Source organism: Falco cherrug, chromosome 8 (assembly GCF_023634085.1).
Source record: "Falco cherrug isolate bFalChe1 chromosome 8, bFalChe1.pri, whole genome shotgun sequence".
Lineage (NCBI taxonomy): Eukaryota > Metazoa > Chordata > Aves > Falconiformes > Falconidae > Falco > Falco cherrug.
In genome coordinates, this window is record NC_073704.1 from 5,277,833 (window position 1) to 5,303,179 (window position 25,347).

Here is a 25,347-nt window from a genome sequence, read left to right on the forward strand (position 1 = left end):
GTCAGCAACTTGCTGTTCAGTGCTATAGTTACAAGGTACAGAACGTGAAAATATTTTAAAACAAAATCTAAAACCATATCACAATAAGTAGTAACCCAATATTAACTTGAATGAAGATGACTTGCTCCTTGATAATTACAGCAAATAAAATGATGACAGGCATCTTTTAGAAAGCAGGTATGTCAGATGCACTGACTAATGTCCAAATCCACCAACATATCAGCAGTATCTCATAGCTGCACATGTAAATTAGCAGCTAAGAACACATCTGGGGAGAAGAATTACTCTGGGGTTAAAGTACAGGTCAGAATTTTCTTTCTCCAAACCAGGAAACACCTACCATTTTTACCCCACCAATATTTAACGAACACTTAATTGTTTCACTAAAATCTTCTTACAATAGAAGCTCACAGTGCACAAATGGTAACATTTACATTAATACTAGAGTTTGTTTCATTTCCCTATCTACAGAACTTGAGAACCTAAACATTTAAGCACAATAATACCCTTCTGCCATCTTTTCTGTGTGGATGAATAACTAATTGAACGTCGTATTTTCAGCAGGTATTTCAAAAGCTGAGCCTCGTTGTTGCAAAGCAAAGGAATCCTCTTGTCCCTACAACAGCAGCACAGGATGGAGGATGGGATAAAACTTTGCTGCTAAGGAAATAAAAATGTTGAGGGTTGTAAGATTCTCTGGATCTCTTAGCAAATCCACAAAACAGCTTTGACCAGAGGCAAATGAGCAATATCCACACCAGAATACAGATGGTAAGAGCATTCACCTAAGACGACAAAGCGGTAACTGCAAGGCTCTGGTCTGAATTAGGCAGACAAGAACCTGGAGTTAACTGCCCCATATGACTGGGGAGTATTTGACTGTATATTCCAGCAAGATTCATTGTGTACCAAAAGCAAAGCTGAAAGCTTTGTCCACTTTAATAATAAAAATACCACCTTAACTTTTTGTCCAAATGGGAACTATCTGCAACCCTGAAAGGTTTCAAAAGAAACAGATCCTGTCTAGGTGAAATTAGAAACAAAGAGCCTTTGGGACTGATCCTGGAAAGAAAAGCAAAAAGGAAATGTCTTTAAATATTTGATTTAAGAAACATGTCCAACAGTCTTTCTGCTGGGGCCAAGCTGTAATTCCTACCTCAAAATCTGAGGAAAAGAGCTTTGGACAGTTAAAACAAGGCTTTAGAGGACAGATTCATCTCCGAGTCTTAACAGAAGAGATTGAGCACTTGTGCAGACAGTTCTTCTTGGCCAGAGCCAAAAGGTTATACACTGAGAAGGCAGGAACTGGATCTGTGTTGTAGGTATTTTGCCTCAAAACCCCTCACACTTGCCCAGACTGAAGCAGTGGTAGATACACACAGCAAAAATGTTCAAGTCTGCTTTTACTCTCATACAGCGTTACACAATCAATATGACATGATTATTTCATTGTAAGTTTGCATAACTGCAGTATGTAGGATTTAATTATTTTTAACCATTTTTTCAGAGTTATGTAGAAAACAAAACATTTCAAATACTTCAAAAACAGATTCTTAGTTCCTTTCTTCACTTTCTTTACAGACAAGCCAGGTTAAGGGTACAGGTATTGAAATTTAGCAGCAAAGTCATACTTACGAGAACACCAACAAACACCACAAAACTCTATTTGGAATTTTCAATTCATAAGGAAAAAAATAAATAAAGGTGTTATCATGATTGCAAAGAATTCATCTGTTGCTCAGCTGGAATTGTGAAACAGAGGGTTTGGAATGGTAACCAATAAACGTGAAAGCAAAAAACTACAAGACTTTAGAATTTTCATTATTATTTCAGGAGTATCATTGGACTACAGGTAGAAAACTTAAAATGCTACTGTGTATTTACTACTATGTAAGATCTGCTGTTACATATATATATATATATATATGGAAAAACAAGATGTCATAATAGTAAACACTGGCAGGTAGTAAATACAAATGGTCAAAATAAGGAAGCAAAATATCTCCCTGAAATGCAAAACAGCAAAGAAAAAGTAGTTTCCATAAGAAACCATGTATGACACATGAAAAATTATAAAGAAAGTAAAATGTATATAGGATGCAAAGCAGCAAAACTAGAAGTGTGAAGAACATGCATCAAATACAGACAATTAAAGGTTTCAATACAGAAACAGAGTATACTGTATTTGTATCATTCTAGCCCTGAACATGGAGCATCACGTAACTGATAAGCAATAACCTTGGGATATTTCTCACCATACAGGGTGTTAGGCTTCATATGACAGTTTGGGGAATATCTTGTCAATAATAAATTTTGACTAGTAGTTCTTCCTTTGCTTCACCACTGTTTGGTGGAGAAATGTTCCCTCACACCCAACCTAAACCTCCCCTGGCACAACTCGAGGCCGTTTCCCCTTGTCCTGCCGCTTGTTCCCGGGGAGAAGGGACTGAATCCCACCTCGCTCCAGACACGCTCCGGCCCCTCCGCGTCCCCCCTGACGTGAGGGGCCCGAAGCTGCCCCCAGGGCTGGGCTGCGGGGATTGCCCGGGGGCTTTCCCAAGGCAGGAAATATCACCGGATCCAGAAAATGCAGAAGAAAGGAGAAGGGAACAGACTCTTACTCTAAAGAATACAACCTAAGAAGGATGTAACTTCTGAAATCTAATATCCTTACACCAAATACAATTATAAAGGAAGAAAATGTAGTACAAATATATTAAACGTATAAAATTCAATTCTATGTGGCAATTGTATTTTGTCTGAGCTTCCCATTCAGCGTAACACCGAACATGTAGCACTGCTTAGGTTGATATATTACTTTCTAATTGGGGCTCCATTTCATTACCACAAGAACACAACACGAAATTATTCTTAATGAAATTAACATACTAGTTTAGTGGACCTGGTCTCTCTTATGTTTAGATGTTATGTGCCTTTCGAAGGATTTATTTTTGACTCATTCTACCCAGCGTGATGCTGAAGATGCACTGTTTGGCTGCATCACGCTAGAAAATGCAGCACGACTGAGTGTTTGCTAATCAAGAAACCATTTCAAATTTGTTTGTTTTTACCATGTGTCTCAAGACATTGACTGCAATCTGTGTCATATGCCCATAGGAATCACCTGAGTGTATTAATGAATTAGAAAATGTTTTTCTTCCCTGGAACAGTAAAGTGGGCAATATACAGAACAGTCACAGTGGGAAACTGCAAGGAATGGTTCAGGGAACTGTGAGTGACCTTGACTTGGAAATCACGCAGTTAGTTACAAACCCACTGATTACCTGAGATTTGGGGCTACTAAAGTTATATTAATTTACTAATTCCTGAAATACTGTATAAGCATTAGCAGTTTCATGAATTAACTGCCACATCTTTGGTTCATTTACTACTTTTTCAGTACCATGAAATACGACAAAGGGAATTTCAATTTATTTTTTTTAATATCACAAACAATTTTATACCCTGATGAAGAAGCGTTCACTGAACTGAGGGCAGGATAGTAGAAAATTGAAGGAGCAGAAGACAGGCGAAGAAAAAACAGGTGCATTTTCCCACTGGCACTCTTAATGGAAACATGAATCAAGTGATATGCCTAAACACATTCCAAAACTGTTTTTTGGAAATATGTATATGGTTCCACAGTCTATCCTGGGGTTTTCTCATGAGCATGTTAAAGCTGTTTAATGAGGATAATAGATGCAGGTAGCCTATGCTTCTCAGACACAATTAAAGAACTTTAAAAAAGGGTCTAATCAGTCAGGATCTTTAATGCTCCACTTAAAAATAGCAATTTTTTGCAACACTGCCATGACAGGAATATGCATTACACACTACTTCTTTGACAATACTTAGGGTGAATGGAAGAGCACTGTTCCTTTTGGGACTGTTTCTCCCAGTATCTTTTCCTGCTGCCTTTCAATTCTGCTTCTCTCTCTCAAGTTATTTTCCTGATTATTCCTGTTTTTTTCTAACTTCCGAGTCATGAAGTTGTCACAGCTTCCTTCTCCACCTTAAACACGTGGCTCAAAGAGAAAACCTTAAGGCCATGTTGCTAAACTCTAGACAAGCCCAAAACAGATTAGAAATCTCTCTTATCTCATCGGAGGATCCTTAGTGACCTACAAGGGTTTACTCTTTGATTGACTATAAGCACTGAGGATGCTAACTGTAAGTGCTAATCCACACAAAGGTTGCTTTAGGCAACAATAGCAACATAAACAGCCAAAAAAAACCCCAACCAACGCCATGTGAAACAGTGCTTCCAGGGATGCACTGAGCTGGCGGCTGGATTTATACATAGCAACAGCAGCAGCCGAAGTCTTAATTGTGATAGATACTTGCGTAGCAGCATCATAAGCAAACAACAAAATGAAAATCAGATTGTCCTCCTATAACCAAGACCAAATGCAAAAAAGACCAGTGACTAATGTAGTGCCAAGCCACTAAAACAGATGCAAAGTAAACAGCACAGATATAAAAGTAATGGAAACTTCCGCTGTACGTGCAAGGGAGTGAGAGACAAAAGAAACACCCCATGCCAGCACTGCCCATGGCACATGTAAGCACAGCTATGAAGGCGAACTCCTCTAAGGAAACTCCTGGTTTGGTAAAATATGTCCTTGACAGGTCCCTTCCGGAAATGAAAAAAAATGTGACAGTTTCTATTGCACAACACTTCTGCGCTGGCAAATACGGACATTTTAGGGACTAACTTCTTAAAGTTTTAGCACGACTAGCATACTAAAAAACATCAACCCAAAGTAGAAAAAATGATCACTAAGCAGTTTATTATTTACTGAATGTGCTGAACAAATTTAAATGTGAATAGTTACAACACCCTAAGAGAAAAAGTGTGCAGAAGATGGCTAATTTGACGTTCAACTTTCACAATGCATTTTATGTGAAAGTACTGAACTACACAATCTAGTTTTCTTTTTCTCATTTCCAGCTATGATCTCATGGCTTTTAATGGCTTCTTTTATGGGTTCAGAACGAAATTTTATTTTTCCCACACAGTTTATGAACTGATAGGAAAAGTACCTAAATTAGATTGATGTTGATTTGGCCATATGGCTAGATGTGTAACAGCCGCAGGAAAAATTTCATACTGATACTAATAACCAAGCAACAGGATAATTTTGACAGCAAATGTATCCCTCAAAAGCAGAAGCCTGCTGCTGTCAGTGCTTTGCACCTCCTTACACAATGCAAAAATATGAAGGATAGGTAATCGCATTATTCATGCATATAGTTTGCACCCATTTCAGTCTGCCAGTATTTTAAAATAAATCCTCAAATAAACCCTTACATGGCCTGCAAAAAATTTGCAATACAAGTAAGAATCAGGAAAGCAGTTTTAGATTAGATTCTGCTTCGTATTTCCCAAACAAGCCTATAACTTGCACTATTTATAAAATGAAGAGAGAAAAGTCATCCCTAATTTTTTTTTATTATTATCCTTTTCAATTTTCATGGAATGGATTTTTTTTTTTAATAGAGCTATTGAGGGCTTGCAATAAACACCCTAATACCCCAATTCATTACTATCGCCTAAAAAAGAATTTAATTAAAAGAATTCGTAACAGATGTTTCAGCTGGAAAATATTCCCTCAATATGTGAAATTATTGATCACCCAAACTATTTTTCATCCTGTGCTTAAAACGAAGCTTCAGTTTGCAATTCACTGCTTGTGTTTTCTTCTCTTAGTTAGACCACTGATGGATTTTGGGTAAGTCATCACATTCTTTGTAAACATTTTGATGTCAGAGATCAGAAAATTAAGATACTTTAGCACTATATTTTGCAAATAAAGTGTTCTCCTTTACTACCCATGAGTTCAACACGTGAACACCTGACCGACTCCTTTTAGAGAAGTAAATCTGTCAGTAAAGTCACATATGGCAGTCCAGCTTGGTATGTCTAATTGGTTCTTGAGCATCACATATAAAGTACCATCTTTGATGAACTACAGATAAAGTATTTTTAAAAATTTTGAGAGCAAAAGAGGATCTGAATTTTAAGTCTTGATAGTATCACATATGATCCTGAGTATGAATTCCAGTAAAGGGCTTTATGACTGTCTTCATATTTAGTTAGCAAGCCTATTTTAAATGACAACAAGAAGTTAGAGACGTTTATTTTAAATGACACTGTGGATGTATCTACTTGGAACTGAAGCATGCTAAGACTAGATATTTTTTTTTTTAAATGTGCAATGAGTTAAACATTTAAAATTATATACATATTAAGTTATCCATCCACAGTTTAAAGATGCTCTCGGATTCTATCGTCTTCCTGATACTGAAGTGAAAACAGGAGATGCAATTTGGTCCTGTTCATGGGAAAATAGTCTAGGAATCAGAAGACCTGAGTTTCGGGTTCACTGCCAGAAAAAGCAAAAATGGCTTTTTTTTAAAAAATCCACAAATAATAATAAAAAAAAACCAGCAACAAAAAACCACAACAGCGTCAAGAGTCGGTGAAATAATATAAAGAGAACTGAACTTCAAATTTCTGAAGGTATTTTCTACTGACTTCATCAGCTTCAAAGAAAGAAGCAGGAGCAAAGAAATGATAGACTGGCACTGCATACAAATGCTGCCGTCGCTTCTCAGTTACTGACAAGTGGGAAAGACGTTCTGTCCTAGATCAGTATTTTAACAAATAAAGCATGACAGTAAGATTACTTGGTGTCTGTAACAGCACTATTTCACACTGACGGTGCAATAAATACTAAAACCCCTAAGTCTTCTTTCCTGGGGAAGGAAAATACACTCCCATTGCCAGCCTGAAACTATGCCTGCTTGGACCGCATGGCTCGTGGTCCCCCTTCCATAGGGGATGGGGACTGAAGAAGAGGATGATGCAGCACACAACATGATTTCAATGTTTATGTTTGCCATGTACTGTGAACTGTCATCACAGGCCCTAGCAACATCTTCTGCTTCTTTAAGTATATAGATGTTTAACCAAGTTGCTAGTGTTGACTTCTGAAGTGCTGAATCAATTGCTATTACCAAGCGTTGCTGTGACGATGCATTACTCGCTACAGGAAGAGCACAGCCAACAACCATTAAGAGAGGAAAGCTGTTCCAGCATACCTGGCAAACGCTAAGAAAGCACAAGCAGCATGCAAACAACCAAATACAAAAAGGAAAGTGAAGGTACAAAACTCCAAGGTACTATTTAAGCATGAACAGAAGTAACTTTAGAACCACCTGTAGTCGGGCTCCTGAAACTGAACATTTCTTTACAAATTACCGTAATGCCAGTTAATGGCACATGCACTTTTGTCATATTAGGTATCAAGTATCAGGGCTTAAACCTTCCGTTGATCATTAAATGACCCCTCCCTAGACCTCAGCACACAGAATAACATCAAACTGGACTGATGGATATGGAGTCATAGCTGTATCAAATTAACTCAATACAAATACATCAAATCACTTGTTATGTCTAAAAAAGCTTCAGAAAGCTCTCGTACAGCACTGGCATCTCTTCATAATTCAATAGCATAGATATGAGAGCTGTGAGAAGACCTAAAATTTATAGTTTAATAAATCTGTTTTACAACATGAGAATGACTATGTTATGTTCACGGCACGTAACACAAAGAATATCTGCAGGGAAGCAAGTTTCCCCCCATCTAACCAGAAGGGCTTAGAAAGCGACTCAAATGAGATCCTGTTCCCCATGATGGATATTCTGCTTTATCTATGTAAGGTATTTCATGACAGTATTTAACAAATGCCATCAGCAGATTTAAAAATTTTAGTCTGACAAAATGATCGCAAGATAGAACTGCTATTTTTCTTTCCTAACTTGGAAGGCATAGAGCAGTAGCAGTACAGAATTTTTATTTTTAACATTTTTAACAATATGGTACTTAAGTGTTTTAAATTTAAATTCAGAAGAAAAAATATTTTTTTTTTTTCAAACTAAAATGATCTTTTTCATCACAAATTACGTGGAAGCAGGCAAATATTCTTTGCACCACTTCTGCTTTTTTCTATTAGGAGCTGAGGCTTTGCAAAGTCATACTTGAAATGATAGTTGATTTGAATTAAATCAGGCAACTGATTGTCTTATGAATTGTTTGTCACTTCCTTCATTCATACGTACTTGTTGCTCATGTAGTAAAAGAAGAGATAGGTATCGTCAAATCACATCCACTGCTGTTTGAGTCACTGTGACTTAGGATCCCTTTATCGAACTCAAACTGTCTTAAAAATACCTATGCTTCCTGCTCCCTGCACAGAAGTCACTTTGTAACCTCACTATTCCACTCCTGAATTTATTTTCTAGACTAATTGTTGCATTTTTCTGTACTTACTCCTACACGAGCCCAGTTAAGAGCTCACCTTTACAACGCCTGCAGTCTAGTTTAAAACAGACCTACCTGAATGATGTCTCTCCATAGAGGTACAGAAGTTATGGTCCCAGATCTGAGAGACACCTCGCTAAAAATGTGTTTGTGTTGTTTTATTTGTTGGCTGCACAAGTGATCAAAGAATCACCCAAGAGGAAAGTGGCTTAATCCCAACTCCTGCTTGAAGCAGGTTCCAGTCAGCTGAAGCTGCTGAGAACTATGTCCAGGGAAGTTCTGAATATCTCCAGAATCACAGATAGTTCCAGCCTCTCCGGGCAGCCTGTTCCAGTATTCACCATTTATATAAATCTACTTGGTGACAGAATCAATTTAGATATTAAATAGGCTGCTAGGTGGCAAGCATTTGTGACAGGGAATGCTTGGGGGGTTTCTTTTTAAAGATTAAGGATTTGAAGATTAAGCAATAAAAATATATGTGAAAACTAATAGCTAGTAGTGATTTCTTAAAATTAATTAATAATTAATATGAATTATTACCAATATCATATAATTCTGTTGTCACACAAGTGCTATTTAAACAATATACATATTAGTTGTACCAATAGTAATTAGCAACAAAACACCATCTAGGAAGAGAATTTACAAATGGCTGGCTAATTTACAAATGTAGGTCTTAACTCTTTAACAAGGAATGAGTCACCATTGTCTTAAAAAACCCAAAATAAACCACAAACTACAGAATTCAAATATATATTTAGATATTGTATGCATAAATAAAAACAAACTAGCTGCCACCCCAATCGAGGAAAACAAAAGATTAAAGAATTGACAAAATTGATTTTAAAACTAGCATTAAAGTTGATTACCTATCACTGCATGCCTTGTAAGTGGGAAGACATACATAATTTACAATTTTCCCTGTGGCAGCTACACAGTATTTATGATTTATGGTGCTCTCTCCTCTAAATAGATTTTAGTAAAATGAAATGACAGTTCCTGACAAGAACAACCGTCTAATCAGTACCAAGGGAGTGCATAGACACTACTGAAAATTTGTCACCACCATTATAACTATACGTTTGCTTTGCGAAACTTCTAAATATCCATTTAAGCTTAAAAACAGTCCATCTTTTTGTAAGATTTTGCTGCATGTACATTAAGAAATTTTATTTATTTTCACAGTTACCTAACACTGCATAGCTAGAATACACTTGTAAGAAGAGGGAAGTCATTAGGATCAATCTGCAACACAGCCCGCATTTTTAGAGGTCCTGCCTAGATAGAAGTAACTGTCAGTCAGTCATTTAAAAATCTTTTTGTTATGATCATCTATAGGAACTGCAGAAAGCATCAGAAATTTCCAGTGAGGAGAAACCCACTCCTTTTTACCCACCCGCCACCCACCGTTAGTTCCCGAGACCTACTGATTCCTTTGAAAGACAGACAAATTTTTTTAAATCATTCAGAAAATGTCAGTTGTAAGTGACAATATGCTTGTGACAGAAGGGTGCTATAAATATCTCAAGTCGCATTCATGAACCAGATCCTCTAAGTGCAGAAGAGAGTTTTTCGTTCTTAGCTGGCACGCTTAGATGTCAACTAGAATGAGCCGTCTTCAGGCAGCAACAAATTGGTATGACAAGGGGATTAAAGACCCATGATTTGAGAGACCGCAATTTGCACTTTGGTCGGTTTGTCACAATCTTACTGTTACTTCAATATTGCATTTCAGCAGATATGTTACATGATCACCGTATGTTAATCACAATCACTGGAAACACCAAGGAAGCTAATAATTACCATAATTATTACAATGATTACAAATTTAGAGTAACTTCAGATATAAGAGTTACGTTTGAGTACTTACTGGAGACGCATGTACTTGTGTTATTCTTAACTGGTTTTCCAAATCTTGAACTTTATTTTTCAGTTGTGTGTTTTCAGTTTCTAATTCTTGAATCTACAAAGCAAGTGGTTATTGAAACAGCTATCGGGATATTCATTCATTTCAACAACAGTGTCCATTGAGGGTAAGTTTTATCTGAGATCTAGTGATTTAGAAGCCATGTTTAACTAGTTATCCGATTGCAAAAGATAATTAAATTTCAGTATCTTCCATATTACAACCTTTCTTTTCTCTTGAATGACCTTGCAAGACAGCAAAACATAAAACACTTTCACAATTTTCAGATCTTTTTTCAGGTTTCTTTTTTTAGGGTCTGTTGCAATTCTTAGGAATCTGAGAATAATGCTGGGAATTATGCTGTCATAGCAAGCAGATTACACAGATATAGCAGCACATTCTTTTAGCTTAAAAAAAAAATAGTTCAGAACTTACTCTTTTCTGTAAACCTGCAATTTGTTTCCTTGTTTCAACATCTTTTCCTCCGGATTCCAGAAATTTCCTGTAAGCTAAGTCAAATGCTTGACCAATTGTTAAAGTTATCTCTTCTGCCTTTACATAAAACATAAGATTGAAATTAGTATGTTAAGAATGTTTTATATGATGACTTTCATTTCAGATGATCACAAAATACTTTACACCATGTACCACGTTCAAAGGGTTGGCTTTATCCAGCATGAAGTCCACACTGCAAAGGGGCCCAGCAAATACTCCAGCAAAATACTTTGACAGAAAATGCTATGGAAGGGACTTAAAAATACTTCAGCTAAAGAAGGGAGGCTGAACAGGCAAAACAAACCTAGCTAATTTTTAGTATTAATTATGCCTCTAATTTCTGTAAATACAGATAGCATGCTGCCGTATGTCTTTGATGATTTCTGAAGCAAATACAGGCTTTTCAATCATTAAACAAATTGTTTTAGTTTTAATGGATTAATGTTTTCATGTTAGTGGCTGTTTTGACCCCTATTGCTTTTAAATTTGTATTTCAACACTTACTTTTACAAGTCCTATAAAATGTCAATCAGCATACTGTACATAAATGTTATTTATCTGTGCAAGTATTTCCAATTACAGAAATCCAACCAAACACAATTTGCATTTGTATATCCAAATTATAATAACTTAGTAGTTCTATGCTGATTTGCATCATATGTTAACAACGTGTATACATGGTGCAGAAAATCTACTTTAAAAATAACAGGGTTAAAAATAAGCGTACAAGTTGATCGAGCACACCAAGGTTTCAGAAAAGAATGCTGACTTACAAGAGGCATCAATAAAAGGTGAACACACAGATATGCCACTTGCCTTAGAACTTCAGTAGAGAAAGCAAACACAGTTAAGCAATAACTTTTTTTTTAATTTTTTTTAAACAATTTGGCAGGGGGAAAAGATATTGGATAAAAACATTAATCTGGCTAAAGCTAAACTAGTATTTTCTCATCTTTATTGAATGAAAACCTAAAATTGGTTGTTTCTCATGAAAGCAGAGCATTGTGCTCAGTGCCATGAACATTTTTCCTTCACTACCTGGAGGAACACTAAGGCCTGGATACACAAAAATGGTGCAGGACATGATGCTCCCAGCCTTTTAACCATCAGTGCAACAGTGAAGTCATTCAGTAGAGGTCTGTAAAGACCTAAGTTCTACAGGAATGGGGAATTTACCCCTCTGTCTTTTCACTGTGGAAAAACAAATACAACCACCTTTATTACCAAAAAAAGATCTCACAGGAAATTATTTTAACCAAATTAGTCTGAATGAGACCAGAAAAGCTGAACTAGGACTGCTTTAGAGAATAACTGTTTATGCTAGCAAAAGGAAAGTGTAATGGATGCTGGGTGTGTGCGGTCCTATCTTTGTGGAAGGGTGAAGGTTGGCTGAAATGAAAAGTACCAACTGAGGTGGGATCCTTTGAAATCTGAGAGTGCTAATGAACAAAGCATGAAACAGAGGGAGAAAGTCAAGTAAGTGAAATAACAGCTTAGAGAGAAGAAGAAACGGTGCACCGGTCTGGAATAAAAATGGTACTAGTGTGCAGAGACTGCAAAGGCAATTTAAAATCATGGGAATGTGTGAAAAAGAGGCGCAGGGGAGAAATTTGAAGCGAAATAAACAGATGTGTGCAGCAGTTTTTGAACAATGCCTACTGAAGGCACTGGAGCAATAATGCAGGTGAACAACAAAACAATCAGAAACTCTGTGAAGTAACACATAATGATACATAATTGCACAGAAATAGAAGTGAATATAGATCTTTTTCTAAAAAAACAAATAAATATTTCCTTACTATTTCCTTTGTATGATAGCTCCACTACTCCAGAATAAAACAAAAAGAGGGGCTCCAGATTATAAAAAAACCCCTAAACATCCACTTTTGGTGTTGGTTCCAGTGTTTTCGCATGTTAATTACTTTCTGCCAGGGTAACCACATGGCCCTGTTTCAGCTAGACACCACTTTCGTCATTTCCTGTCCTAAAGTATTACTGGTTTTTCTGCTATTGCACATTTTTGAACAGTTGCCCAGTTCTATCTCAGACACAAGAGATTGTCAGGGGTTGGTGCGATGAATTCTCTAGTAGTGCATCACAGCATTAGCAAACTTGAGATATGGCATGGAGTTGGGCAGAGAAGGGAGAACTTTGCTGAAAAAGAAAACAACACAAAAACCAAAAAACCAAACCAAAAAAGAATAATAAAAATTTAAAACCCCCAAAATCTGAGGCAGACACGTCAGCAGAAGAGCCGGTGAGGGTATCTCTCAGCCACAGGGTTGCAGCAATCTCCGCAAAACAGCTGTGCAAACATTTCAAGCTTGGTGGGATGCATGCAGTCTGTTCTCTGAGAGCATTGCCAATGCTCAGCCTAGGGTATCAAGCTGGGTAGTAAGAAGAATTGTCCCAGAAAGCCACCTTAGATCCATAAAGAAAAAGGTTCTCCTTTAAATTAATGCACCTAACTTACAAGACACTATATTGGCATGAAAGATTATAGCAAAGTGACTTCAATTAAAAGGCAGGCTATCTGCCTTTATTAACCATTCCTGGTTTATTGCAAAGTAGATCCGTAACAGCCACCCAAATTCTTTTAAAGCGTCTTGCATACTTACACACTTTTCACTGTCAAATACATAGCACAGATGCTTATTTGATTCTGAGTCTTTGCATATGAAAGTAAATATCCTCTTGTCAGTTTTATCATCAGCACAAAATGATATCCTATGGAGCTGACAGTTGTGTTGGACCTCCTGCAAATAAAAAGAAAGATTCTTTTCAAGAAATTCCTTTACTTGCTTAGGATAAAGATGCACAAAGGAAATCTCTGATTTCCTCATGTATGTAAAAGCAGGCAAGTTGCAGCAACATTTTTGAACGTCTCCCATTGTACATGAGTGGGCCCAAAAATGGACTTGAAGTATAACAGTAGTTAGCAAACTCATCTCCTAAGAAATGTTCCCATTTTTACTGAATCTAAGCAGGAAATTTTCATTTGGTCAGGATTAATCTGGAAGTGTTTATTTGGACAGTAACTTCTGTTCTAGAGAACTGATTTTACTGTTGCTTTGTGTCCCTGTGCAATTTATTTAGGGACTATGTAAAATACTCTCTTCTTTTTCCAGGTGCACATCATCTTCAGATTGCATCACCTCCCAGAGTCTGTTAAAATGCTTTTAGTCAAGTAAGTCCCTGACTTTCTATCTTAAACATAGAAAAGAGAAATGAAATGACTTTGTTATCTGAATACAGGGGCACAGAGAGATAAATTAAACATCTAAAGAACTGCTTAGGTCCAACATAAACAGCTTTTCAACGTTATTATTTGCATATGTTCAATACTATATTTCACTTACCATTAAAAAGCACATTCCAGCTATTAAGAAAGTTGCAGTGGCAATGCTCTTCAGCTGAGCTTGACAAGAATGAAAGGAACTATCTCAAATATTTTTTTTGTTGTTCTTCAGCAAGTCTCGGTATTTTATTTTATTTGGCTTATTACATGGGAAAGCAGTATTTTCTTTAAAGGAAAATATGCAGTTTAGATGTGAACTATTATCTATTAAAAAAAAAAAAAAAAAAAGAGTGTTTCTGTGCAGCGCTGGGATTCCCGGATTGCTATAAGGACATAAATAAGGGCATGCCCTCTCTGCACACAACCCTTTACCAAAAAAAAAAAAAAAAAAAAAAAGTATCATATGGGCATTTTTTCCTCCTTGCTCCAGCTGGGTTCTTTTTCTCAGTCTTTACAGCTGTTATTCTGCGTGCTCTATTTCTCCCATGTCCCCAAGTCTCCCCCACATTTAATCTATTTTTGTTGTAGCCCTTTAATAGCCACATGTGACAACACATGCTTGCTCTGGTTCTTTTTCGTTTTATACATCCATATAACTACTTTGTATCTGTTAAGGACAGAACTGCTTTTCTATAATTCTCCTTTGAGTGCCAAGGATGGAATCAAGTCCTGATACACCAGCAGGTCTCCTGTTCCTGCCACAACTAATAGTCATCATGTGAATACAAGCCAATATTACTCTGCAACAATATCAAAAGTGATTTTTTTCAAAAAAAACATTGAAAAAAACCCAAAACATTGTAAGCAGCGATGGTAATGTCGAATTTAAGTAATTTCCTCAAGGATCTATAAGGTGTGCAAAAAGAAGGAAAACCTGATTCAAATTTGCATTTACATGTAGCTTTAAGAAATGAAGTGGGGGAGATGAAAAGACTACTCATAGCTGACTACCACTTGAGTTAGAACAACATTGCTGAGAGATTAGAAAGTTCCTATTCCCCCAAGAGCTTCTGCCCCACAGCCTTCTGCTCATCTCTGCGGGAAAAGTTAAGACGACTAACATATTTTGGCATTTAAAGCTGTTATTTTAAAACAGTTTTTGCCAGGATATGAGGTTCAGTCCCCCCTTCTGCCCTATGACATAAGGAAGATGCAATTAAAGTTGACATGGATATTTCTTGCCCCCTCTGCTTATGGACTGTTGAATTATGGACTGTTGAAACATGAAACATGTTGAATTCAAGAGTCTGAAGCAAAAATGGGTTGCAAGTAGACAGAGCCTTGGACTAAAGCTACCTTTTCTGAAAAGGCAGCATCACTGTCTGAATCATCACAATTTCTCCAGAATTAAGCAGGAGTAATAAACAGTTCATTCAAATCCAACATTAAACACACGTACAAAAGATTTAAGAGCACTCAGATGTTAAGAATTGCTGACAATTGAATAAATACTATTTAGCTTGATGATATTTATCTCATTACTCCTCTTTGAAGTCTGTGAGGGGGATGTTTTGCTTACTATGTAACCCCTTCCAAAATACCAGAGCGAACAAAGGAGCAGAAACCCTATCCACGGGATGACTCGATGGACTTAACGGCTGAAAGGACAGGAATTGTCATGCTGTGCCAGACAAAAAGCCAACAACAGTGCTGATGGCCTGCTACGTCCAGTTTACAGAGAAATGGGTAACTCACCTGAGAAACATAAGCATTCTAGGGAGAGGGGCTAGAATAAAAAAAATTAAAAACCACAAGAAAAGAAGGGGACACCCCCCACCCCCCCAAGGTTAAGGAGAGAGAGGTGCAACTCCAAAGCAGCAGCATGAAGAATGAATCACTGCAAAGTCCTCTCACTCATCTGCACACACCAACATGTGGGCATCCACACAACGGTGACCATTTGGAAAGGTGTTTCTCATACGCTGTGTTAACATTTACTTACCACAGTGTCTTCATCTGTCTCAGAGTTTAAAAGTTCTGGTGTGAAAGGGTTAAAAAAATTAAATCCCACATTAACTACAGTGTGTATTGTGGAGTATCATGTACCTTCCTGGGGAGATGTCACCCATGTGTTCTAACACAAAATGCTAGTTTGGAAGAATTTTTCATCAACAGAACAGCGTTCATTATAATACTTTTTTAAAATACGAAACAACAAAAACATTAAAACCAGTTAAAACAATGTTTAATGACTGCTTTAGCACCATAAACATACAAGTCTCTTACCTTTGTTTTTGGATCTAGAATTTTTACACCATAGATTGAGATTTGTAATTCAACTTTGGGTGTCTTCTGGCCTTCAGATTTCTTGATATGTCTTGCAAACTATAAGATGAAAAATACAACAGCAACTGCATTAATAGCAAGTTTTCTTTTTTTTTTTTTTTATTACTTATTTCCTCTCCACTCCTTCCACCTGAAGCTGTTTCCTTCCTTCTTCAAAAAGCTCTTATAAACAACACCAACCATTCCTAAAGTGCAGGTGGGCACAGAACAGCATTTCTGACAGCACCCTGTACCTATAATTCAAGAAAAAATGTTTTATTACTTAGCTGGTTCTCTTGAAACTTTTATCTGCTGTTTATACACTTAATTTAAGCTTCTACATGAGATTTCTGGGAGAGCAGTAGAAGCAAACTGCTTGGCTGTTGAGCAGTGAATATCATTAAATTTCCCACATCCCACTGTTTCTACAAGCCCTCTCGTACACATGCGCGGAGGGTACTTCCCATATGTTTCTCTAAGGAAATCAGTTCTTTCAAACAGGTTCAGTTTGAAAGCACTACAGCTGTCAACGCCTAAGAAATACTTGATCTCTTCTACCATATTCTCAGGATTTATTTGCTAACGTATTTATTTGTTCACTAGTTGATGGCTAGACAACACTTTATATGACTGGGTTAGGCAACGTGTCCTATTCAACACATTTCCCATCCTTTCACATCTCCTTTCCTAGCTGCTAGATCTGACCTGTCCTTCTCTCACGAGCACTGCACATAAAATAAGCAGAGTACCTAAAATTTGCTACTGCAAGGCAGCTAGGGTCAAGAATTTGGGTAACTTTCTTAGCAAAGACACAGACTTGCTCTACACTTGCTGTGTTATGAGCCCTTTTCAAGTCTCCGACAGCCTGGCGTGGTATTTTCAAATGCATAAATAAGGATGATGATTCAGTGAAGGCCAGAGGAGATGGAGTCTGCTTCACAGCTACATGTCTGAAGAAACCATCCCCAAACTTGCTCCCACTCAAGTATAAGGGATGCTGTAATTCACCATCAGTAGATAACACCGTATAAAAAGTCAGTGAAAACAATGACTTTTAGTGGCATAAAGAGTCTACGATGTCAACAATGGTGCTAATCTATCTTAAGAAAGGTTAGACCTGGAAGAAAGCAGCATGAATTACCTTGTGATTGCAAAGTACTTGGCTGTAGTCAACTGATTACTCCCCCCAAAACACCTACACACCTGATTTCAATCAATTATTGAAGCAATAGGTGAGGGTTTGGGTTTTGTCGCTCTGTCCCTGTTCCTATGCCAGTTAGTACTTGGGAAATCCTTCTATGAACTCAACTGCTTTACACAGTATGACTGCCTCCATCTGTTTTATTTCATTTTTCTTGTAGGCATCTCTGTTCATGGCAAATTATTGACTATTTTAAGAACCACCCTAAAAGCACATAAATAACCCGTTTTTCCCATCCTCCCAATTTTATTCCATAATATGATGTCACACTTATTGAAAAAATTAGTAACAAAATACTAATTTATATTTAATCTTAATTACTTCATACAGTAACGTGACCTATCCCGTTTCTTACTGGTTAATGTATCATCAGATTAGCTGATAAGTATCACACACTTCACAAGTTAGTTAAAAAAAAAACCATCAACGAACTCCAAAACACCAAATTAAAAAAAATGTAAGCCACTCTATGCCATACTCAAAATGAACTCTTAAATCTAAATACCCATTTTACATTTCAGCAGCTAGGATTGCTTCAGCCACGGTCCAAATATTTTATGAAGGCTTGTACATGATGACTTACTAGTGAAAACCAGCAAGGCAAAAGGCAAGCAAACCCACCGTAACATCTAGTTCTGCCCTTCTTCAGTATCACGTGTATGACTCTTGCACCGTACGTATGCTTTTCCTGCCCTCCTATGTATCTTCATGCCCATTTCTCACACAGTATACTTTTCGTACAGTTTAACAGCCATGCCAATCCCTTTATTAAGGTGGGTCATCTTATATGCACATTAAAAAAATAATTATATAGAAAATAAAATTTAAAAACCCTAATCACTGGTTTGAAGGTGTTTTGGCCAACAACATTTCTAGACTTTCTAGAACAAATCATATTTGCTACACAAAAAAAAAAAATCTTTAATAAAAATTACTAATTAACCGCCCCCCCCCCAAGATTCTGACTTAGATTTTACATTGTCAGGTTAACCTGTTTGATTCTTAAGTTTCTGTTTTAAAAAACAGGAAAATGATAGGCCAATCAATGTTTTAGTAATGCAGGGTTTTCCCCCCCAAGATGAATATAAAACTTAAATTGTCTTTCAGATAATTTTCATACACTTACTTAAAATTCCCACTCCGCCAGCTCTCCTTTCTGATTGCTAATTTGCTCATGTCCTTTTGCTGGATAAAGCTCTGGGGACCCGTGTGGCCCCTTTCCATGGCACAGCAGGGCTCTGCGCTCGGCTCACAGCTGCGCGTCACCTGCAATGACCCCAACCCCCCCAGGTCACCTGGCCGGTCTGGGCATCTCAGTTTCCCATGTACTTCACAGCGCACAGAAACACACCAATGCCATAGACAATCCTGGGGCACACCTCGATGTGGAGCAGCCTTGAACTTCAGTGAACCCTGGCTTTTTTGGAAGGTCTCTTTACAAACAAGATGCACACAATTATTTATACACAGTAATGAAGAGGAGGTATAAACCATATTTGATTTTACCAAGCCACAGCCAGTATGTGTTGAGAATGATGAAATGTTTGGTTTTCCAACTGTGATCATCTTATCAGAATCCCAAACAATATCTACATGAAAACTTTTTAGAATAACTAGATTTTAATAACTTGCATGAGTTTTAGAACAGCTGGCCAAAGCTTGCTCCAAGTAGTCAAGAAGTCTTACAACACTGAGGAAGTTCCAGAAGATAACTCTGTGCCAATACTAAAAAATAAATTAGGGTAAAAAAAAAAATGACCCTACCACATCTCCACTCTCAAAAGGCATAAATCAAGTTCAAGAACTAGGGAATTCAAGTGAGATGAAGTTAACGATTATCAATATGGGTTTTACAAAAAAATGTGGCCCGTCAAAACACACAAAGCTGAGTTTTGTATGTTGTTAGATTTAGGAAATGAAGCAATACTAAGAAAGTATTAGTTAAGTTAGTTACATTAGTCTCCAGATGCAGTTATAAACAGGAAATTGTCATTGGGAAGATATGTTTCTAATGTATTCCAGCAGGGCTTGTTTCTGAAGCATGACATTATTGAACAGTGACCAGGAGGAAAATAATTACTGATAAAATCCACAGGCAGAAAAAATAAGAGGGGGAAAAAAAAAAAAAAAAAAGAGGGAAAAGTAATTAACAGTCTGAAATCTAAAATCGTTCCATAGGAAGCTCAATGGTCACAATGGCTGATGGAGGGGCAAACAACACAAATAATACCTCGCCAGCCAGACTACCACCGCAGGTTGCCTGTATCCAAAAAACCCCATCTCTGTTGCAATACCAACTCTGTGAATCATACATACAGGAACAAACTTTCTTTCTGGGGAGACTACCTTGTGAAGACAGAATTAAGAAACTCTTGATGTCACATTAGGCTTTCCGCTAACTGTGGACTTTCTTATGAAACTACAACTGGGAAGAAGAACGTGACCCCTGGATATTTCAGAAAGATACCTAAGAACACAACAGCTGCACCATATCAGCTGCTTGTGAGGAACTACTCAAATTGTATGTGCTGAGGTTTGCAAATGCAAAAAGCTGCTGACAAAATGAAGAAAGGTCACAGAATATTTGCAAAAGCCAGCAGAGGACTGGAAACCCACTTTAAAAGAAACTCCATCAAATAAAAAACAAGCTAAGGGTGAAAGAGAAACACAAAAGCATCTCTTTAACACAGACTTCCAGAAATGCAAGTGAGCTTCTTAATCAAAGGTTTACTGGGCTGCAGTGCCTGAAAAGTACACATAAATAAATTCAGAAAGTCTGGTGTGGTCACTTCAACAGTTTTCCTGCCTGCTCCTTCTTCTATGTCGCGACAGGTATCATCCACCCATCAGTGATTCCGTTCGTGCCCAACCTTCTCCAGAATGCCAGGCTCAGCCACCTCCCAAACCTGTGCAGGTTTGAACAGCAGATCCTAACACTTAGGCAGGCATCAGCCCATTTGCTTTTTTTAATTTTTTTTTCTTCTGTTTTTCCTACTCGTTCCTCCTACCTAAAGAGGACCCTGGGGGACCTCCTGACAGGGCAGATTTACAAGCATTATCTTCCCCTTCCAGCACGCATCTGAAACAAGGCAAGAGTTGCAGCTCACAGAGTTTCGAGATTATTTAAAAGGGTAAAAATCTGTAGCCTCCCATTGGCATCAAAATGCACAACGATATAAGATTATAATGAATCACAGCATGGCTTGAGAAGAGATACGATGGGCCAAATTCTTAAGCTGTTGGTTTACACATACGTAGTTCTCAGGCAAGGCAGCCAGGTTTGGCCCCGTAACAATATCAGCAGGTCAGTGGGATGGGCTAGCTTTTATTTCACTGCTTTGCAATTAACATCCTATTTTTCTTGAATCTTTTATGGAAAGCAACAGATATAAATAAATTTATTTTCTATGGTTTAATTTAGTTTTTAAAATTAAAAAAAAGCAAAACTTCCACATATCTGGTCTATTATTACGGTAGCAGGGAAAACAGCATACTCTGAGACTTACCTTTGAAAAGCTTATATGCATCAAGTCTCAGCAAACCACAATCAGAAGATTAATCAGCCAAAAAAAAAAAAAAAATGAGGAAAAAAAAATATCACATTTCAAAAACAGCCAGGAGGCTTTAGTTGAAGAAATAACAGTTAAAAAAAAATAATCCCATCTTAATCAATTCATGCTATACAAATTAAAACGACGTTATTTTATTTAATATTAACACCTCACTGCACAATTCAAGAGTTTATTATAGAAACTCAGAACTTGAAAAGGTATACATTTCTGTGATTTGGGTGCTAACTTTCAGCCCAGGAAATAAAGGTTCAAGTCCTTCATTTTACACAGGCTTCCAGTGAGACCGCAGACATCGTCCTTCATGTGAACACCTTAAAAGATAACTGTTTGAGGGAACACAGGTGTCTAAGCTGAGACATCACACTATACCTAGCACTGAGAAGATATTTCTCATCTTTTTTTTTTCATAACAACACTCATGATAAGGAAAGATGCTGGGGGGGGAAGAAAAAAAAAAAAAAAAAGAAAAAAAAAAGCCCTATCTCTTTTGCAGCAACTGCATATACCATCTTTTTTGGTCATATTACGGTCCAAACTATTATGCATGTTTTATGTGGGTTATGAAATTGCAACCTCTGAAAAATAGCTGTCTCAAAGATTAAAAGGATGAAAAGGCCACAGAGCTGCAAACCTGAACATCTCAATCAGTTGGCTAGGGAAAAATGTGTCTCAGAAACCCATTTCTATGGAATATGTTGTATTTTATTTTCCAGACACACACTGGATGGAGAAGGCGGCTATTAATTAACTACAGCGCAGAAGACAACGCAGTACCATCTTCTTTCCATCTCTCACTCCCTGAAGGTTTTTTTGGTTAGTTGGTTGGTTTTTTTGGGGTGGGGTGGCGGGGCTCTTTTGCTTTGTTTTGTTTCGGGGTGGGGTTGTTATTTTGTTTGGTGGTGTGGGGCTCTTGTCTTTTTGGTCTTTAGGTTTTGGCTGTGGTTGGTTTTTTTGTTGGTTTGGAGGTTGTGGGGGTGTTTTAGTGGTGTGGATTTTTTGTTTGGTTTTGGGGTTTTTTTTGAGAGGGTGTAAGCAGGTATTCTCTTCTTCAGCTCTTCTCATCTGGTCTGCTTTGGTGTTCAGGCTGGCCCTGGCTGGTCTGGAACCACACATTCTGCTTTCCCCAGTACTTCAAAAAGAACAGTCGTGGCTGTAAGGCTTGACTGGAAACCTCTTTACCCCAACATTAAAAGATTTGCTGTACTCCACTCTGTCCTTTCAACAACAAATAAACCCCAGCTTTAACAGAAAAGAGAGCTCAGAACAATATCCACTGATGGTCCAGCAAGGGAAATAGCAGGACAGCACCACAGCATGTGTGGAAGAGCACTCTTCACTTTGTGTGTCCTTACGTGCCAAAGAGCTGATGAAGAATATTTCATGTGGCTTCAAAGTGATTAACTCTACTTACATTATCTCTAATCATCTCCACTTACAGAAGAAAAGAGGAGGAGAAAAGGAGACTGAGCTGGAAGTCGGGTAAAGTAGGAACAGCCTTAAGTTATGGACCTTGCAAAAACATCCCTTCGAAGACTGTAAAAGGAACAGCCCTAAAATCAGGTGTTTATGCCTGGTTTCTCCCCGACACCCTTCCATGCCACTTTCTTACCCATGCTCTGGTTGTGCTGCCCTTCCCATCTGTTATGCTGATCCCTCCACCTTTTCTCACCTCTGGCAACACTTCCAAGCTCTTTTTGAGAAGGGCCAAATTAATTCTTACAGTCTGATTTAGAAGTTACATCCTTCATTAATTAAGGACAGTATTCATTTAACTTTATTCAAAGGTGTAAATGCTGTTAAATCACACTTTATAATGTAGGCATGTGCTGATACAACACCTTGGTACCATTTTCCTTAGCTTTTATTTCATTCTAGAAATTTGACTAGCAACCGGGAAGGAAAAAATTGTTTGTAATAAATTCAATTCACCTTCTCTTAGAAATAAAAATACACATTTTAAAACATTAGCGTTCAACTTTCTTCTTTCTTCTGCAGTACAGCTTGAAGAAATTTGAAAGCACAAGAGGGAAATCCCAGCTAGAGAAAACCACTGGATAAACCTCTAGAAAATTTAAGTATAGATGCTTGAAAAACTGTATTCAAATTGCAACTGACCCAGTAAAACTGTCAAGTGTTTAGAAAATGCAGTAGTAGTGTTTGGGATAAAAAACGTACAATGAAGCGTCAAGAAAAATTTCCTCCAAGTTACTGCGTTTTCGTGTAGAACATCAGCGCCACCTGCTGGTACACGCTCATGGGACGGCTGCGGCAGTTTTGCACAAACCTACGTTTGTCAAGCGAAGAGACTTAGCGCTGCGTGAGTCAAGAGCTTTTGATTTAAGGAAGTAAAGAGTTGTGTATCAAACGTCTATTCTGACACAGTTTGATGACATGATGGCTTAAGAGAAATAGTTTATAGCTGACAATATTTCATGGCCTATGTATCACCGCAAGCACGTGACTTCAAAAGGTTATTAATGCGATGCACACCAACTGTAAAAATAGCTCCAAATAAAGTCAGCTTTTTTCTGTTAGCTATTAATTTTCATTAAAAGCAAATTGTGATTAAAAACATTGTGATTAAAACCAAATCCCTATAATAAAAATATAGCCTCACAAGCTATACATTAAATTCCTATAACCCTCAAAACACTAAATAAGTTTTCTTTCAATATAAGACATTACTTTTCAAGCTGGTTTTACTGGTTTAAAAATTTTAATTAACATATTCTAAAAACAAGCTAGAGATGTGTGGTCTATAATAAAATCCAGTACCGCCAGGCTTCTCTTCAAAGAATTCAGATACACAACATAAGTCAATATTGAAATGAGTCTTCAATTAATTGAGGATTGTTTCAAATATAAAACCTCTTCATTGCTCTCTGAATTCTGTTCCAAGATTTTTCAAGTCTTTCCAAAAGTTGTCTTTAATTACTTTGTGAATTTTCTAATAAACTTGCGATTATATAAGATCCCATGTAATACCTGACATCTAAGCTCCAAGCTTCCAAGCTTGAAGAAAATCCTCTAATTTTGGCAGCAACGATTCAGACACATATCTCCAAGGCAGTTTATTTAGGGAACACGTGTAAAAAGTTAGAATGGATTCCAACAGTGCAATGACACCACCGGGATATACAAAAAATTTTTACTTCTAAATTTTAGTGCTAGGCTGACATGTTTTTTCCCAAGAAAGGAAAATAGCTCTGGCTATTTCTATACTTCAGAGAACAGGTATTTGACATCCTTTTTGGACCTGCTGTCACAGCACATTATTTCAAGGGACCAAATTATACAATCCGAACATCAGAGCACCTGGTGATGAGCGAAAGCCCAGCTCAGCCTGCGGGTTCCACATTGAGACAGAAACTTAGCAGCTGCTTTACTTAGAGGCAGCCTGATAGAACACCATTAGACTAGAATCAAAACTTCTCCGTAGCAGGATATTATCTTGACCGATTTCTGCACAGAATTAACAGTGCAGCGGGTAACAGGATTTTATAAACAAAATACCTAACACAACGTGCTTCACTCCAGTATCAGCCGTAAGCTGTGCAAGGTGCACACAAACCCATACATTTTGTTTCCACTGGTAGCATGCTGCAATGATTAAAAAAGGGTCACACTTATATTAGCCTAAAAGACTTGAAAAAAACTCGGCAATAATGTCTCTGATGAAATGCAGCAGAGTAAATCTTTTTGGCATAAAACGTTCTAAGAATTGACTAAGCGAATTTTTAAAGGCAGCTGTACTATTCTGGTAGCGTGAAAATAAAGGCCAAGAACTTCTGGTTCAATACCTCAACACAATTACTAATTAATCTTGTAAAGGTGTTTTTTCAAGAGAAACCTCAGTATTGAAAGCTGAGCTATATGAGGTGTTGAAACCAGGACAATGCCTTCTTTCTTTTATTTTTTATTATAGTAATAACACAGAATCACATTTTTCAGCATTGATTCTCAAAAGTTTCTGTTTCCAAAGAACTTCTGCTTACATGAAAAACAGAAACTCTACAAAAAGTTATGGAAAATACAATAGTAGGCAGAACAATTTTTACATCTAAATAAACCGATGCTCCAACAGCTCTTAGGAGGTAAACATGAAACAGCGCGATTCCACAGCAATGTGCATTAGCAGGCAGATGAAACCAGCATTCCTGCTGCAGCTCATGGCATTGGAAGGGCTGTAGGCATATCAGCTGTCACTCAGTCAAGTCAAAGCCACGTTATCAGTTAGTAACCCTCAACAAACCATTCCCTTAGGACACCTCCTAACTGTC

General features: G+C 37.4%; 1 protein-coding gene across 4 annotated transcripts in view; it reads right to left on the reverse strand.

Annotated features, from left to right (window-relative positions):
- The window catches only part of GULP1 (GULP PTB domain containing engulfment adaptor 1), a 162,885-nt gene that overhangs the window by 19,911 nt on the left and 117,627 nt on the right, over window positions 1-25,347 (reverse strand). For all 4 annotated transcript variants that reach the window (XM_055719088.1, XM_055719089.1, XM_055719086.1 and 1 more), the window contains 4 exons: window positions 16,256-16,354; window positions 13,350-13,487; window positions 10,672-10,788; window positions 10,201-10,293 (listed from right to left, as the gene is read on the reverse strand). In XM_055719088.1, coding sequence (XP_055575063.1) covers window positions 10,201-10,293; window positions 10,672-10,788; window positions 13,350-13,487; window positions 16,256-16,354 — 447 coding nt within the window. The remainder of the gene's footprint in view (window positions 1-10,200; window positions 10,294-10,671; window positions 10,789-13,349; window positions 13,488-16,255; window positions 16,355-25,347) is intronic.